The sequence below is a fragment of the Dunckerocampus dactyliophorus genome, chromosome 5 (assembly GCF_027744805.1).
Source record: "Dunckerocampus dactyliophorus isolate RoL2022-P2 chromosome 5, RoL_Ddac_1.1, whole genome shotgun sequence".
Lineage (NCBI taxonomy): Eukaryota > Metazoa > Chordata > Actinopteri > Syngnathiformes > Syngnathidae > Dunckerocampus > Dunckerocampus dactyliophorus.
In genome coordinates, this window is record NC_072823.1 from 29,616,614 (window position 1) to 29,635,000 (window position 18,387).

Consider the following 18,387-nt stretch of genomic DNA (forward strand, 5'->3'; position numbering starts at 1 on the left):
GTTGTCCTCAGCTCCAGAATCTGATCCAGGAGGCAGACCCGGGTGCGGATTACCGCATCGATCGTGCTCTGAACGAAGCCTGCGAGTCCGTCATCCAGACAGCCTGCAAACACATCCGAAACGGAGACCCTATGTGAGTGTCGGTACCGTCGTGTCGGCATGGATGCACTTGATCTCACGGTGCTGGCTTTGTTTTTGCTCTGCAGGATCCTGTCATGTCTGATGGAGCATCTGTACACTGACAAGATGGTGGAGGACTGTGAGCACAGGCTGCTGGAGCTGCAGTACTTCATCGCACGAGACTGGAAGTAAGTCCTCTCGCGCCTTATCCATCTGTCCCCTTCACTCCCCCTAATCCTTGCTGGCCCCCAGGCTGGACCCCATCCTCTTCAAGAAGTGTCAGGGCGACGCAGCGCGACTCTGCCACACGCAAGGCTGGAACGAGACCAGCGAGATGATGCCACCCGGTGCCATCTTCTCCTGCTTGTACCGCCACGCCTACCGCTCGGTGGAGCAGGGGCGCAGGGTGAGTCTTTTGACAGGAGGCGGCTGTTTGTGGGGTGTTGGTGGTCAAAGATGCTAAAAGAAAAAAGTTTGAACAAAGCACATAGCCTAGCAACTGGTGTGTGCTCACTGACCGCACAATATTCGTTGTAGTTCCATGATGGAAACACTGAGACAGGAAGCATTACTTGGACTGTGAGTACTTCCTGCTAACCAGCTGACAATCATGATGATGATAACTATGACAACAATGAGGGCCATGATTGTAGCCATGTCACACAGACACAGTTTTAAAAAAACAACAAAAAAAAACCTCAGGCCTGTTTTGGTCTGTATCCACACTTTTCCTTCTTTTTGGAAAAACTTAAGATGGACTTTTGAGGTTTTAGCATTTTAACGTAAAATTCAACACAGTTTATCTATTCATTCCTCTACTTCAAGGGTGTCCAAACTTTTTTCCAGGGACATTTTTGCTGTATTTTAGTTTTCTTTTAAAATTATATTTTTACAATGTGCTGCAGGCCAATAAAAAAAAAAACAGCCCTTCAGCCGCTGGCCACAATTTGGACACCCCTGCTGAACTTTTTATTCCACCTCGTTTTATGTCCTCCCACATTTCTCAGCTAATTCACACCGTCAAATGTTCAACTCATTCGGGACACGTTGGCTGTGTTAAAAAAAATTAAAAAAAAATTTAAAGCCACGTTTACTGTAATTTCTTATTTTCTGTGACCAATTTTCCCTTTTCTGTTTTGCTAACTCCTCCCACATTTCTCATCCACTTCAAACCACTCCGTCAAAATTTTCAGCTCATTCAGGGTATGTCTATCTTATCAGGATTCTTTAAAAAATTCCCACATTTTCCATAATTTCATATTTTCTGTGACCAGCCAGCCAATCACAGGGCACATAAAGACAAACAACCATTCACACTCACATTCATACCTATGGACAATTTAGAGTCACCAATTAAGCTAACATGCATGTTTTTGGAATGTGGGAGGAAACCGGAGTACCCGGAGAAAACCCACGCACACACGGGGAGAACATGCGAAACGCCGCACAGAAATGACTGTTACTGTGTTGGCCAACATGCTAACCACTAGACCACCGTGCGGCCCGACATTTTTCCCCATTCCCAAAATTATAATGTTGCCCCCTATTGGTGGAAATTCATGTTAAATGTAACATTCCACTTATTCTGTGTAGGGTGGCAAGGCTCAGTTGGTAGAGTGCTAACAGTTGGAAGTAATAGCGCCACCTGTTGCCTTGGCGTGCACTTGACAGCCTGTCAATGTGTTTTCATGTGGACAAGGATTCAGTCACCCTCTGAGCGATTTTTGTTTTTGGCTAAAACTGTGTATGTGTGGACATCAATGGGTATGGTAATTTCTAATCAGTGCTAATGCATGAGTGAATAATTGTATTATACATAATAAGTCATATAATACAGTGATCCCTCGCTATAACACGGTTCACTTTACACGGCCTCGCTATTACAGATTTTTTTTTTGTGTGCAATTTTTTTTACTGTGTAGGATGCTTAGCCAAAATTTTACCAAGGATGAAAAAAGGGCTTTAACTGTCCACAGCAAGGCCACGGAGAGGTGGCCTCTGCGGATGCTGGTGCAGATGCAAACATGAACAAATTTAAAGCCATCATCGAGTAAGGGGGATATACAGTGGGTTGCAAAAGTATTCATACCCATGAGCAACACTCAATTTCTCAGCACAGAACAAAGGAAAAGTCTGTTTCTTCTGTTTGCATGAACAGAAATATCAGAAACATGACAATCCATCCATTTTCTATACCGCTTCTCCTCATTAGGGTCGCGGGGCCATGCTGGAGCCTATCCCAGCTGACTTCGGGCGACAGGCGGGGTACACCCTGGACTAGTTGCCAGCCAATGGCAGGTCACATATAGACATACAACCATTCACACTCACATTCCTTCCTATGGGCAATTTAGAGTCACCAATTAAGCTAACATGCATGTTTTTGGAATGTGGGAGGAAACCGGAGTACCCGGAGAAAACCCACCCACACACGGGGAGAACATGCAAACTCCACACAGAAATGCCCAAGGGAAAATCGAACCCAGGTCTTCCCGATCTCCAGACTGTTACTGTGTTGGCCAACATGCTAACCACTGCGGCCCAGATGACATGACAATCCATCACTGTTTTTGTTAATAAGCACTCTTTACTATAGATGGATTGCATAAGTCTGTGTATCTTTGTTGCAAAAGTAATGTTTCTGATACCATTGCACCGAAGTCGTCATTTTTAGTCAAATGACTGCACACCAAAAACTATTGTATCACAGTGTCACAAGCCTGCATTTACCCTTGACTTGTATAAGCTTCATTACCCCCAATAAATTGTGCTCAATCGTCACCTGTCCACATTCATTGCATGCTTGTCAGGAGACAACAGTCATGAAGTCAAAGAAGCTGTCAGAAGACCTCAGAAAGAAAGTTCTAAAGAAGCATAGAGCTAAGCAGCCATCACAGGTTCATTCAATGTGCCAAAAAGTACTGTCCCTTCACTGGTCCAGAAGTGGAAGTGCCGTGGTACCACTGTGAACCGCCGAAGAAGAGGGCATCCCTCCAAGATCACGTCAAGAGAAAACTGCTCAGGGAAGCAAGAGCAAACCCCTCTGTAACTCTTGAAGACCTGAAGCAGTCTCTCCAGGTTGCTGGGACAAATATACACAAGTTCACTATATCCCGCACTTTACACAAGGAAGGTCTCTATGGGCGTGTTGCAAAGAAGAAGGCATACCTGAAGAAACAACATCTCAAGGCTCCTTTGCCAATGCTACCACACATCTGAAAGACACTTCAGCGATGTGGGAAAGAGTGATCTGGTCAGATGAAACGAAGATTGAACTTTTTGGCCTGAACACCAGGAAGTATGTTTGGCGCAAATCCAACACAGCTGATGATCCGGCTCATACCATCCCTATCATGAAACATGGAGGTGGGAATGCTATGGGGCTGTTGCTCTTCCTCTGGTCCTGGTGAGCTTGTCTGAGTACAAGGGACTATGAATGGTGTGAAATACATCGCCATCCTGGAGAAGAACCTCTTCAAGTCTGCAAAAAGCCTGAACCTCGGGAGGAGGTTTATCTTTCAACAGGATAATGATCCAAAACATCCAGCTCAAGTGACACAAGAATGGCTCAGGAAGAAGAAAGTGAATCTTCTAGATTTGCCAAGTCAGAGCCTGGATCTCAACCCAATAGAAAACTTGTGGCGGGATCTAAAGATTGCAGTCCACCGAAGATCACCAAGGAACCTGACTCAGCTGGAGCGGTATTGCAAAGAGGAGTGGGCGAAACTGTCCAAACAACATTGTGCAAAACTCATTGCTGGCTATCCAAAGCAATTGGAAGCTGTTATTGCTACCGAAGGAGCTGCAACCAAGTACTGACTATAACTAGATGACTTGGTGTGAATACTTTTGCTACAATGAAATACAGACTTATGCAATTTATCTGTAGTAAAGAGTGCTTATGAACGAAAATAGTGATACATTGTCATGTTTGTGCTATTTACTTTCACGCAAACAGGTGAAACACACTTTTTCTTTGTTCTGTGCCGAGAAATTGAGTGTTGCTCATGTGTATGAATACTTTTGCAACCCACTGTAAGCCTGAACACGTTATGGATGGATGAGACAGGCTTATAGACAGGCTTATTTTGGAAACACTACATCGCTGAGTCAGCCCATGGACCAAGGAGTGATCTGCGCTTTCAAGGCCCTCTACATGCGCCTGAGACCCGTAGTCTAGAAGGTTCTGATGTTAAAAAACGTATTTAGAATTGGATTTTCTATGCTCCTAACTGCAAAAATATTTGATTATACTCACCACGGTCAAGTCTGGAAACCAATTAACCGCAATAAACGAGGGAGTACTGTATATCACGAAAAGTGAAGCTGCGCTTGTGTTTGAGGTGATCCACACAGGGAAATCATTTTTAAGGCCTGTGCAAGTGGAGTCTGTTCCAATCTTACTATTATTCTTGTCATTATTGTTATGATTCTACAATGATGTAACTGGTCCTGATGCTGGCCTGTAGTTGTCCCGCGACTGCAAGGTGGAGGTGCATAGGATCCTCCACCAGAGGGCGCTGGACGTGAAGCTGGACCCAGAGCTGCAAAGACGCTGCATGACCGACCTGGGCAAATGGTGCAGCGAGAAGACAGAGGCGGGACAGGAACTGGAGTGTCTTCAGGACCACCTGGAGGATCTAGTGTCGGACTGTCGGAACGTAGTCGGCAACCTGACGGAGCTGGAGTCTGAGGTAATCTTGAAATCATCGTCTCACACACTTGTACTTGTGTGCTGACTGTGCGTGTCCGTGCGTTTGTGTGTGTTGTCAGGACATCCAGATCGAGGCACTACTCATGCGAGCCTGCGAACCAGTCATCCAGGCTTATTGTCATGTAAGCAGATACAATATTATAATGCAGATACAATATGATAAAGTAGACATTCAATCTGATCCAATATCGGTATTAGGTTCTGATACCAGCGCAATTCAGATATCCACACAAAAAAAGTGGATCAGTGCATCCCTACTTTAAACTTTGTTTTTTTTTTTTTTTTGCATCAGGAGGTGGCTGACAACCAGATTGATTCCGGTGACCTGATGGAGTGTTTGGCGCAGAACAAACACCAGAAGGAGATGAATGACAAGTGCTCAGTGGGTGTGACACACTTCCAACTGGTGAGCAGAAACCGACAAGAACACTGTCACTTCCTCTGCTGAGACCACTAATCCGTGTGTGTGTCTGTGTGTGTGTGCGCGCACGCGCAGATTCAGATTAAAGACTTCCGCTTTTCCTACAAGTTCAAGACGGCCTGCAAGGAAGATGTCCTCAAACTGTGTCCCAACATCAAGAAGAAGTAAGGCACTGACTCACTTGTTTATTATACATACCAGTCAGACATACGACTGGGAAGAGTAAAAGAATGCAACATTCTAAGAGTAGTCTACGTCACTGAATGTAAAAATAGCTCCAATGAGGCACCATCAGTGGCAGACTTGTTCATGTGTGTGAGATTATTTAGACATGAATATTGTGAAGCAAATAAAGTGTAGAGTGCTTCAAAATATGTACCGTGTTTTCACGACCATACGGCGCACTTAAAAGTCTTAAATTTGTCCAAAATGGGCGGGGCGCCTTATAATGCGGAGCGCCATATGCGTGTACCAAGTGTTGCTGTGTGACTTTTATGAGCGCTCCGCTTGACTGGGAGCGTCTCCTGCTGACATGCTGCTTGTATAGAGGAAAGGGATGTGGACGTAACTGAGGACGCTAAAGGCACGCCCCAGTAGTTAGATAGGTATATTTTATGAAATGGCGCCATCTTTCCATCCCGGCAAGGACTACCGTGGTGCAGCAACATTCAGTGGATTACAAGGAAAGCTGGCCATCTTCCGCTCCTACTGCAGTAAAAACATTGCAGACAACTACTACCCAACTACATCACCAACATGGACGACGTGCCGCTCACTTTCCACATCACACACAACGGGGCACGAGAAGTCTGCCTTTACTGTTGTGCTTGGTTGCCATGGTAATGGACAGAAACTGCTATCTGTGGTGATTTTTAAGAGGAAATGCTGCCTAAAGAAAAGTTTCCAGCCGGGCCAAGCAAAGGGGCTGGAAGGACGAGTGCGTCACAAGTGCAGCAAATGAACTTGGAGCTTAACATCATTCCGGGAGGCTTGACGAAGGAACTCCAACCGCTGGACATCGGTGTAAACATGTCGTTTAAAGTCAAGTTGCGAGCGGCGTGGGAGCGATAGATGACAGCTAGCGAACACAGCTTCACTAACACTGGGAGGCAGCACTGGGAGGCAGCACCGTGCGAGTTTCGCCACTATTTGTGAATGGATGTAAACACGGCGTTTAAAGTTAAGTTGCGAGCGGCGTGTGAGCGATGAATGACAGCTAGTGAACACAGCTTCACTAGTGGATTGTGGATGCTTGGCCTAACGCGTCTGATGCACTGTTGTTGGAGCCTTCACAAAAGCCAGCATCATTTCTGAGGCGCCGCACGGCAACAAGACTGACTGTCAATGACGACGGGGAACCTGTCGTGTTTGATGGAGAACTTGCCCCGCTGTTCATTTGGGATCCAAAAGATGAGGACTTTGATGGATTTGTGGATGAGGATTGATAAAAAAATAACGTGAGTGCATTGTTAAATACTTCAATAAAGTACAACCGAACTCAGTTTTGCTCTCGCTGGCTTTTAAAAAAACATACAATAGCATGCATGCTAGCGTATTGTAACGTCGCTGGGAGCACTTCCTGTTCCCCAGCATGCTTTGCGGTATTGTTTTGGTGCAAATGCTCTTAAAGTTACATGTTTGAGCTAAATACAGTAGTTGTTAGTTATTGTTCTACAAAAGTAGCGGTAGTGTCTTGTCTGTTTTTGTGTTGCTCTGTGATGTTTTTAGTTGTGCACCATGACTGAGACTGTTGTGTTGAGTGATGACCATCCTGATTTCAAGTGGGTTTGATAAACTGAATGAGAGTTCTGATCTTAATTTATCTAAAGGAATAAAGCATTGCCGTTTCCTCATTGACTTCTGAGCGTCCCTGTATGTTTTAGCGTGCAAACCTGTGCCCAATAATACAGTGCGCCTTGTCTATGTGTTAAATACAAAAATAGCACCTGTAACTGAGACTGCGCCTTTTAATACGATGCGCTTTATGGTCGTGAAAATACGGGATGTCTAAATTACCATTTCATTAATGCAATTTCACATACACACACTAGTTTATCTTTTTTATGACACTCTTATTTTGTTTGCACAATTAGTGCTCCATTACAAAGGATACACGTCACGGTGTTCAACTTGCTGTTTAGCCACATTTTCTTTTCAGTTTTGTTTTCCTTCTTTCGTTGCCCTGTCGCATTCATTCCGCTTCCTTCTTCGTCCTCTGTGGAGGTGACGTAAGCGCGTTGATGATGGAAGTGATTCATCAAGCACTGTAACAATATTTCTAAAAACAGAAAAAGTATCAAATATACATATGACATAGAAATAACAATCACAAATGTCATCAACAAATGTATAAACCTTATCAAGCATCATTTCAAGGTTTATAAACCTCCCTGATTTGGCTTCGCTCTCCTCTTCTCAGTGATGTTCTCCCATAGATTGTTTTGCAAGAGAGTCCAGAATTGCATTTTGTTGTGCAAATTTGTTTTCCATACAGAGATTGTAGCTTTTGAATGATACTGGATCACTGTATTGTGTAGCAGAGGGCTGACTTCAGTTGGCTCAGCATCTCCTGCAGGAATGACACACATGCATGATTGATAGGAAATACAATAATAGTAATATATTAACAGTGTACTGAAAACAAATATAGAGTAATGGTTAAAAAAAGAATAGATGGGACGTTAGATTCCAAAAGTTGAATAATGTTTTATAATGTGGTGTTCTGCCAGATATGGTCATGTTGTTTCCATATTTTATTTAGCTCACTTCCTGACCATCCATATTGTACGATGAATACAATAAACATATCTCACCATGGCAATTGTTGGAGTACTTCGACGTGCTGTGTTACATGAATGATTAGATTAGAAAACGCCAACGTCACTACACTGCAGCGGGGAAGCCACCTGCCATGGCGGGGCGAGGTGCATTGGAGGCGGACATATCCTCCAGGCAGTCTCCGCGCTGCTGTTGAGCTCGAGAGAACCAGAGTATAGAGCGGTGATAACCACCCGCCGTGGCCGAAAAGGAGGCGCTTTCATCGGACACAAACATGCCACTCTCTTGGTCAGTAATGTAGATTAAGACAGATAAATAAATAAATAAATACAAAACTGTTTCAGTTTGCCATGATACCCAAAGTATAACATCTCATTGTGCACTAAACACATTTTGGTGCATCCAAAATATGTAGTTTAACCAAACTCAGGTTTGTACGTACAGTCAAACTTGTCTATAGCGGCCACTAGAGGGAGTCTGCAAAAGTGGCTGCTATAGACAGGTGGCCTCTATAGACAGGTTGGCGTCCAGTTTGAATGTTGACCAGTAGAGGAAAAAAATAATAATAATGTTGACCAGTAGATGGCACTGCGGACTGCTGATAAAAGTTGTACAGCACTACTAGGCTTGTTATTATCATGGTTCATGGTTTTAATCCTGAACATGCATGAGTCAAACAGTAGTAGCACATCACATAGTACAATTCACAATTTTGCATGTCTAAAAAGAAGTAGGAAGAAGCAAAACTTATTTAATCCGACCCCTCATCAGTTTCACATCAGTTGCAATAAATTTATTCACCTCTTGTTCTTCCACGTGTACTTTGTAGGTCTACATGACAATGTAGTGCAATCATAGCCAAGATTTTTACTTACTAAAAGGAAGCTAGAGGCTTAATAATAACTGATAGAATATATCCACGGCCCACAGAACAAAGCTGTGCTAGTAATGTCTTGCGCTTGTTTTTTTATATTTTACTTTTTATACGGCAGAGTGTCATTACAGCTTTAGTTCATCAGGAAGTGACGGGAAGTGATGGTGGGCGTCCCGAGCAGGAGAGCTAGGCTCAGTGCTAGCTGTGAGTTTCGAGAGAGTTGGGAAGTGTGTTTATGTTGGCGTGGATGTAAAGTCCTGCAGTGTTCGCCGCTGTTAATAAAGCCATTAAAGTGCATCGGCGACGTGAGTCTCTCCTTTCCCACAACAAGCGGCATTACAGTATTGACCAGTGCACACCAGGAAATAAACGGTGTCAATTGTTCCAGGCATTGGCTGGACAGCTATGTAGTGGAGCTTGTTTAACCTTTGCCTTGTGGGCAAACAGGAAGGAGAGACGATGCTGAGAGATGTGTGTGTGTTCTGAGCTGCTGTCTGGTGGCCGCGTTCAATAAATAAAGTTGGCAGAAGCAACAGAAGTTTACTTCTTTGCTTCAGAGCTGAAAAACACTGAAAGGTTAACAGACTAGTAGCGAACGGAAAAGAAGACAGCTTGTGAAGCAGCAAATGCTCTTAAAATTACATGTTTGACCAGGAAATAGCAAGCTCAAAAGAAGACGGCTTTTTTATGTGGAACAACTGACAGTTTGTGTGGATCTTGTGAATGATTGTGACTGAGATAGGACTCAGTAATTAAAGTCCACACACGACGGCTTCACTGATTGAAAAATGAAACTTTTTCATGCATGAAGCTTCTACTTGAGTTGGTAATTTGGCCGCTATATGCGGTCATATATTGACCAAGGGAGACAAAATGGGTGGTCGCTGGCCACGTTGGACAGGTGACTGCTATACACAGGGTCTATAACATGTAAATTTGCTGCGGGGGATTTTTCAGTGGCTGCTATAGGCAGGTGGCTGTTCTATAAAGGTGGCCGCTAAGACAGGTTTGACTGTATATACCGTACCTACTGTATTTTGGATTTACAGTGTTCCCTCAATCACCGGGAATAGGTTCCTAAAATAGCCTGCAAAGTGAAATCCGGGAAGTAGCCTTTTTTTTTGTTGTTTTTGTTTTTGTTTTTTTTTTTTACAATGATTATATGCTTTAAGGCTGTAAAAAAACCCTCACCATACACTTTTCTCAGACATTTTCTCACATTTCTCTCTTGTTTAAACACTCTCAAAGAAGTTCAAACCTTTTGAATTTTACCGATCAACCTACATGTAGGACACAAGAAATTAAGTCACTTGCGCATATTTTTTGTCCTGTGACCGAGCCCTTTCATCCTGGCACCATTCCGCTGTACTGTAGCATTTTTGTATCCTTGTTAAAACATATGTTGTCCTTCGAACCGAAGATTAATTTACAAGCTGGCAAGCTAGTGATGACGCAGTGAGACACGCTGGGCGGCACGAAGGAGATTGATTCACAATGGTTTACAGACAATCAATCAACGAGGACACAGAAACCAATGGGTGGTGCAGACAGACGAGTGAGGGAAGAGACACACAACTTCCCACATTGCAATTCTTCTTAAATGGCCAGGGCTTGGCCTGTGACAGCGTTCATAACACTGTAATTAAAAAAAAAAAAAAAGGCAGCACTAAAAAAATCCTGAAACACTGATTGTAAAATTATTTGGAAGTGTGTGGGGACATACTCTGTCATAGACATTAGTTCTGCATAAAGCAAAGTTCAGTCTCTCCACCTCAGTTACACAGTACACTGACATACACATGCACACACTACCATGTACGCAGACATGTACGCAACCATGTGTGCACACAGGCACACAGAACATGCATAATGTTTCTCATACCTTCATTTATTCATGGTGGTCTACTATATTTAGCCACTAATCAGAGAACTATAGATACTTTTTCTTTTAAAAAAGCAACTACAGACAACTCTAGGCTAGTGTAGACTTCTGCACTCTGCTATGCAAGCACAAATCCCTTTCTATCGTCATTGATCACGAAGTAGAGCTGCAAGCTCCTCCCTCCCAACTGCAAAAAACCAACACATCAATTAGTGACAGCAGATCAGTTTGTTTGTAGTTCCAAACATGTCTATACCATTGTTATTAAGCCCACACCGGAACTCACCACAGTCAAAGAGACCAGTAGGAAGCACTTTCCTCTACAATGTGAAAATTGTCCAATCTCATTCTAAACAGTAAATATAACAAATGGAACTATTTTTCAACAAGATGAAACCATGAAATTAGAAGATGCATGTTTCTTGTCTGGTGTTTGATAATGGAAGTCAATAGGACTTAATAACAAAAATAACAAAGCATCAAAATCAATTCTACTACTAATCTTATGTATAGTTAAGCCTGATCTTTGACAGAGCGCCCAGCCTCCGAACATTTATTAGCTGGAAAATAACTCATTTTGTTAGTATTTTTCTAAGCCAAAACAGTGACATCATTGAATCAAATGGGCATTTTGAGGGTTAAAATAATAAAAATATGTACATTTTTTATTAGAATCGAAGTTGACTTAGAGATCTAAGCAAAAAAGTAGCAAAAATATAAATCTTATGTTTTTATAGCAGTTTTTGGGGGCAGACTGGATCACTGCTTTTAGCCATGCCATGAACCCCTATACTATTATTCTAAGAGTCCTAGAATAGATCTAGTCAAAAAATATGTATTTACTTCCTGAAACTGACAGATGGACTGCAAGATAGGCTAGAAAGACGTTATGTATAGTGACTGCAAGCCCTGTTTTGCTAACAATTCACATCTACAACACTTACAGGTAACACCTGGCAAACAAGCACAGCAGCACAGCCATGAACCCATGTGAAGAAAGTGACATATTCACAACCATAATAACACTCACTAATATTGTGAGGAGTCTGTTTTACTGGCAGTGATAGCCACAGCTCTCACGAGAGGTCTTTGCACACTGCACAGAGCTGCAGACGATAGAAAACTATTGTTGATTAGCAAGCAATTTGGCATGAAAAACCATATTATTCTAAGATTTGTAGTGACGCTGCACTGATCAAAGGCGTCACTTTAGCCACCGAGCCAGTCCGTCAGAACAATCCAGATAAGAATTAGCGGCCAGCAGTAGGCTGGCTACTATGGCGCATATTAGAAGAAATCCTTCCTGCCACCTTGCCATGCTTTTGCACGGTCAAACATCTTGTGGGTTTTTGACTTATTTTCATCTGTGTGGCAGTAACATCTGTCCCACAATTTTGCTGACACATCTAATGAGGTGACTGGTGTCTTTTGGAAATGTAAACAAGCTTACTGTCTCCTCGAGTGTCCAACAAAATTCTTCTACACAACGAGCAGGCATAATATAAATAAATATAACATGCAAACAACAAAAATTGGCAGAGAACTGGCGCATATTATCAGAGAATGCGTCAAGCATAAGATCTGTGTCGGAATGTCCAGATCTGACGTCCCTTGCTCCACCTCCTCCAAACACTGAAGAAGCAAAGGAAAATAACATTCGAGCACACATCTAAGAGGAAATATGCCTTTCAATGTTATTTTTCAGGGCGGAATTAATATTAATGTGTTTTGGTGTCATGAGCACTTTAAGAAGTGGGGCCTGAAAAATGACGTGTGTGACGTCAGCTGGCCAGAGTTGACTGTTAGCCGAGTGCTAGCAGCAGGTTAGCAGTGTAGCAAGTGGCCGACAGCAGCTGCTGTGTGAATGTTTACTGCATGTGTTCTCTGCTTGTTAATAAAGCGATTGAATTGCATCATGAGTCTTTCCTTAATAAACAGCAGCAGTAGAGTAGTAATCAACAGAGGTCTCTAGGTGTCAGTAACGGTACTTATCTTTATGGCTAAGATGGCTTAGTTTTCCTTATGTCTGCTATATTGGATAATAAGTGTAAAGGTCTTACACCTTTACACCCCTATAGTGTAAAGGTGACTATAGGGGTGTTATTTCATGTCTAGAGGGATCTAATGTTAAAAAGCATTTTGAAAGGTCAAACAGGTTTTCATGCTCTAACTGCCAAAATATTCCATTTAATATTTCTACCTTGTTGAAATTCACTTATCGCGGTTGGGTCTGAAACTAATTAACTGTACTAAACTAGGGATGACTGCACTGAAAGTTGTACACAAGCATGGCCTCCACTGTGTAGTGATTGATGCTAGTTTTCCATGCATGCTGCTCAGGGTGGATGTGGTGATCTGCCTCAGCACCACGGTGAGGAATGACACCTTGCAGGACGCCAAGGAGCAGCGCGTGTCGGTGAAATGTCGCAAACAGCTGCGTGTGGAGGAGGTGGAGATGGTGCGTGAGCCATAAAAAAATGTGGGGGGAGGCACTTGCTCTCGGACGCACACAGCAACTTCCCTCTTGTTTTTTTGTCACTTCTGTACAGTCTGAGGACATCCGCCTGGAACCAGAACTGTACGAGTCCTGTAAGCAGGACATCAGTCACCTGTGTCAGAACGTGGCTTTTGGCAATGCACAGGTCAGACACACACACACACACACACACACACACACACACACACACAGGACGAGTCCTCACAAGGTGTCACGTGACACTCATTTTCTCTCCAAAGGTCATAGAGTGTCTGAAGGAGAACAAACGGCAACTGACTCAACGTTGTCACCAGAAGATCTTCAAACTTCAGGAAGTGGAGATGGTGGATCCTGAACTCGACTATCAGCTGATGAGAGTCTGCAAGCACATGATCAGGGTAGGCCAGCCAAACCTGGTCACGTGACCACTGATTTTGGGCTCTTGCGTTTTCTAAATCAGGAGTGTCTAAACTTTTTCCACTGAGGATTGTTAGGAATGAAATATTTTCCACTCTTAGACAATGTACGGCAGTGTGCTTATCTACCACAGACACATAACGCACACAGAAGATCAACATGATTAGATGCACCCTGTTTCTACCGCCACACACACACACACACAGTTCCTAGATATGGGATTTTTGGGTCCGCACACACACAGGTCCTAGATATGGGATTATGGGGCCGAAACCAGGGATGGGAATCTCTGCCCACCTCACGATTCGATGCGATTACGATTCAGAGGCCTGCGATGATTAAACGATTATCGATGCATCTGTATGCATCCTTTTTGTGATCAATAGTTTGTCCATTTTTTCCATGCATAATTTTTTGTCTTTTTCTTTTTACTCACTGTGTACTACTAAAACAAAGCATATTTGTAATGTTCCACAATTAAAATAAACATGAAACAGAGGAATTTACTTCCATCCATTTTCTTTAACGCTTATCCTCTCTAGGGTCACGGGGGCATGCTGGAGCCTATCCCAGCTGACTTCGGGCGACAGGCAGGGTACACCCTGGACTGGTCGCCAGCCAATCGCAGGGCGCATATACACAAACAACCATTCACACTCACATTCATACCTATGGACCATTTAGAGTCTCCAATTAACCTAACATGCATGTTTTTGGAAGGGAGGAAACCGGAGTACCCGGAGCAAACCCACGCACACACGGGGAGAACATGCAAACTCCACACAGAAATGCCCAAGGGAGAATCGAACCCAGGTCTTCCCGATCTCCAGGCTGTTACTGTGTTGGCCAACATGCTAAACACTAGACCACCGTGCTGCCCGAATGTACTTCCATTATCTTTTAATAATTGGAAGGTCGCATCTACCAACATATTTCCCATTGCACAAAACCAGCAGGAAAAGTAAAGTGCACCAGTAAGAGCATGTATAAAATTAACAAATTTCAGCATATTCTGTGTAACCAACACAAAAAAATCTGCCATTATTCAAAATAAATAATAGACTTCTGAATTCAAACTAACACCCTGACCATAGAATCTCTGACAAAATAATATTCTTGCTGTACCGCAAAGTCAAAAACAGCTTTTATACAAAATATGGATTTCTCTACCTGCACATGCTGCATCTAATGTAACGCCTCTACACTTTACTCTTCCCTTCTGCCTGTCAAATCGTAGCGTTTCCGCTACGATTTTTTTTTTAACTCTGGTGGTGGGCTGCTTTGGAAGGCGGACTGCTGCTGTTTTATTTTTTTTTTAATAACAAATATATTTTTAAAAAATAATATTAACTTATTTAACTTTTCAAGAACTAGTAGAGGATGAACCGAGAACATTGCAAAACAGATAATTTAATGCCAAAGTTGCTGAGAGCAGTGCCAACATTTAAATTGCACTTTATTCACAAAGCACATATCCACTCAGTATGATTTGTCATTAAATACAGGTGTCATGTTTGAATAGAACACTTATGAACACTACTTAGAACACTACTAAGAGGTGAAGCAAATATTCTTTGGTGAATATAATAGCTGACTTAGCATCTTCTGCAGGAATGACACACATGCATGATTGATAGGAAATACCGGCTAAGACCCCTGTGATAGCGTCACATGATCACACGTGCTCATAAAGTGAGCATGTGACAAGCAGTCAATTGACTACACGTTTTATGGTCCATTGTTCGTTCATTCTTTCATTTTCTATGCCGCGTCTCCTCATTAGGGTTGCGGGGGCCTGCTGGAGCCTATCCCAGCTGACTTCAGGCGACAGGCGGGGTACACCCTGGACTGGTCGCCAGCCAATCGCAGGGCACATATAGACAAACAACCATTCACACTCACATTCATACCTATGGACAATTTAGAGTTTCTAATTAACCTAGCATGCATGTTTTTGGCTATTTACATTCTCCAGATAATAAGAAACAAAGTGAAAGTCAACACAAGATGTGTCGCCTATCTGGTCACATGTGCCAGCAAGGCAGACAGGCGATTCCATTGCATGCTTATCAAAATAAAACTCAGTGAAACATTTTTATATATTTTTTTTAAATCATTTTCAAACTGACCGCACGGTGGTCTAGTGGTTAGCACATTGGCCACCACAGGAACAGCCTGGAGATTGGGAAGACCTGAGTTTGATTCTCCGTTGGGCATTTCTGTGTGGAGTTTGCATGTTCTCCCCGTGTGCGTGTGGGTTTTCTCCGGGTACTCCGGCTTCCTCCCACATTCCCAAAAACATGCAGGTGAGGTTAGTTGGCGACTCTAAATTGTCCATAGGTATGAATGTGAGTGTGAATGGTTGTTTGTCCAGGGTGTACCCCGCCTGTCGCCCGAAGTCAGCTGGGATAGGCGTGAGGCCCTAATGAGGATGAAGCGGCATAGAAAATGGATGGATTTTCAAACTGTGGTCAAAATGTGTGTAAACAATAAGCCATACAGTATATGTGTCTATATAGTATATACAGGTACTGTATATCCATTCATACAATATATTACTTAAAATTGTTTTCGAGTTTAAAAATACCCCTCATTTTTAAGGTGTGGCGGCTTTTATTTTGTATTGGCACACTGCCACAATCAATTACATGTACATCAATTACATTTAGTGCGTTTTGGCTAAAGTCACCAATATCAATTAGTCATATTTACTAGCTATTAAAAAGTTCCATCTGTAGCGGCTGAGCATTTGCAAACAGCTGCTGAAAACAAATGCTGAAGCAAACATTAAAAAGAGGGCGGGGGAAGTTAACTACAAAGAAATAATCTAAACATGCATCACCTTACTAGACTTAATACAAGGGACTAAAAATTTTATGACGTGCAATATATAAAATCACAACTAAATACCTTACTTTGACGCAACCCTAATGAGGATAAGCGGTATAGAAAAAGAATGGATGGATGAAAATGACCTGAATGAAGACATTAACTTGTGAATGCCTTCTCAACACACTTCTGGCCTTCAAAACAAGAGTGTTACGTCACATCCTCTTTACTTGTGGTAACAAAATAAGGGTGTCGTTAAAAATAGCTTCCACTACTACAAGAAATATAATGGAATTCATGGCACTTTATTTTCGGTAAGAGGGCCAAATCAAGTCTGCAGTGTAACCCATTTTGTTTGTTTTTCAAATCTAAAAAATAAGACTAAAGGAACTGATTTTCTAACTTTTCATTTATATTGGAGAGAAATATAAATATATCTACTTTGTATTGTTTCACGGGTGTTGTTCAGCGTTTCAACAAAATATGAAATAATGCAGCTATTGAATATTTTAGTAATCGAGTATAGTACTGAAAATGTTTTCAATTCGAGTAATCAGAAAAAAACATTTTTGCTTGGTTAAAGAGCAATTGGAAATACACGAGAAAAAAAACATTTCACTAAATAATGAATGACCAATTGGTTTAATTTTTTAGATAATCAAGAGTTTTATTTATTAAATTCACATTGTGCATAGGAAAAAACATTTTTTTCTTGGGTCTGATGGACTACATGATGGTGCTTTTGAAGATGGCTTTATCTATCCCAGACTATTTACTGGAAAAGGAGAGAAATAATTATTTTGTAATTTTACTAAGACATTACTAAGACTAAAATGAATTTGACATTATGACAGGCTGTCTAGAAATAAGACAAATATTTATAAGATATTGAGTTTTTTGCAATGTTCAAAGTAAAATGAAGTCATCTTCTGTAGTGGAAAACAATGCTCTCAACTGAGTGAGACACGCACTTCCTTGTACCATTACACAGTATTGTCTGCTAGAAATGAGCAGCTCTGGTTAGTGAGCTAAAAACTGTACTTTTTTTTTATTATTATTTTTTATTTTCAATCCTTATGTGACATAACACACGTCTTTCTCTTTTCTGTGCTTTCTAAAGATGCATCATAATTTCCGGTGTGTAAGCCGCAACTTTTTCTTAAACCTTGAACCCTGCGGCCTATCAGCAGTGCGGCTAATTTATGAATCTCGTGACATCTCCTAAGCATACTAAGCATAAAAGCGGTGAGGAAACGGTAGCCCTTTTTTTGGCAGGAGCCAATCACGAGCTAGCAGGAAAATCACGATGAGCCTGTCAATGCATCAGAAATCACAGGCGTTCCTCAACAGTCTGACTTACGCCGTCATTTTACAAAGAAAGCTAAAATCAACTTTAACACTCAAAAGGTGGTTGGTAAACAAAAACTATTTTAACTTCTACCCACAATGCATTACTTCAAGCAGAGCAGTTCATTGGCCAACAGCTCGTGAGCTCCCTCTTGCAATTTACAATGTCTTGACAAGTTTTCCGTGAGTTTTCGCATAGCTCATGATTGTTTTTTTTAAGGATGTCCAATTACAGATATGCCAATATTGTCCAATTATCAATTTCCGATCCCGATATTTGTAGCGTCACATATCTCCTCTCCATTGAAGCTAATGGATACAACATTGTAAAACATCTGAGATACTTGCCATTAGGCTTAGGCTGTGACATTTGTTTAAAAGTCAACAGAGTAGCCATTTACATTTTACAGCACTACTAGGCTTGTTATTATCATGGTTCATGGTTCATGGTTTTAATCCTGAACATGCATGAGTCAAACAGTAGCACATCACATAGTAGCGCATGTCCAAAAAGGAGTAGGAAGAAGCA

At 42.0% G+C, this 18,387-nt stretch overlaps 1 protein-coding gene across 4 annotated transcripts in view; it reads left to right on the forward strand.

The window, feature by feature from the left end:
- Positions 1–18,387, forward strand: part of glg1a (golgi glycoprotein 1a) — a 53,040-nt gene that overhangs the window by 25,049 nt on the left and 9,604 nt on the right. The window contains exons 9-19 of one of the 4 annotated variants that reach the window (XM_054777750.1): positions 12–133; positions 207–308; positions 373–526; positions 658–699; positions 4,590–4,814; positions 4,894–4,956; positions 5,127–5,240; positions 5,331–5,419; positions 13,109–13,247; positions 13,339–13,431; positions 13,526–13,663. In XM_054777750.1, the coding sequence (XP_054633725.1) occupies positions 12–133; positions 207–308; positions 373–526; positions 658–699; positions 4,590–4,814; positions 4,894–4,956; positions 5,127–5,240; positions 5,331–5,419; positions 13,109–13,247; positions 13,339–13,431; positions 13,526–13,663 (1,281 nt within the window). The remainder of the gene's footprint in view (positions 1–11; positions 134–206; positions 309–372; positions 527–657; positions 700–4,589; positions 4,815–4,893; positions 4,957–5,126; positions 5,241–5,330; positions 5,420–13,108; positions 13,248–13,338; positions 13,432–13,525; positions 13,664–18,387) is intronic. The other 3 variants (XM_054777751.1, XM_054777752.1, XM_054777753.1) reach the window with 3 other exon arrangements.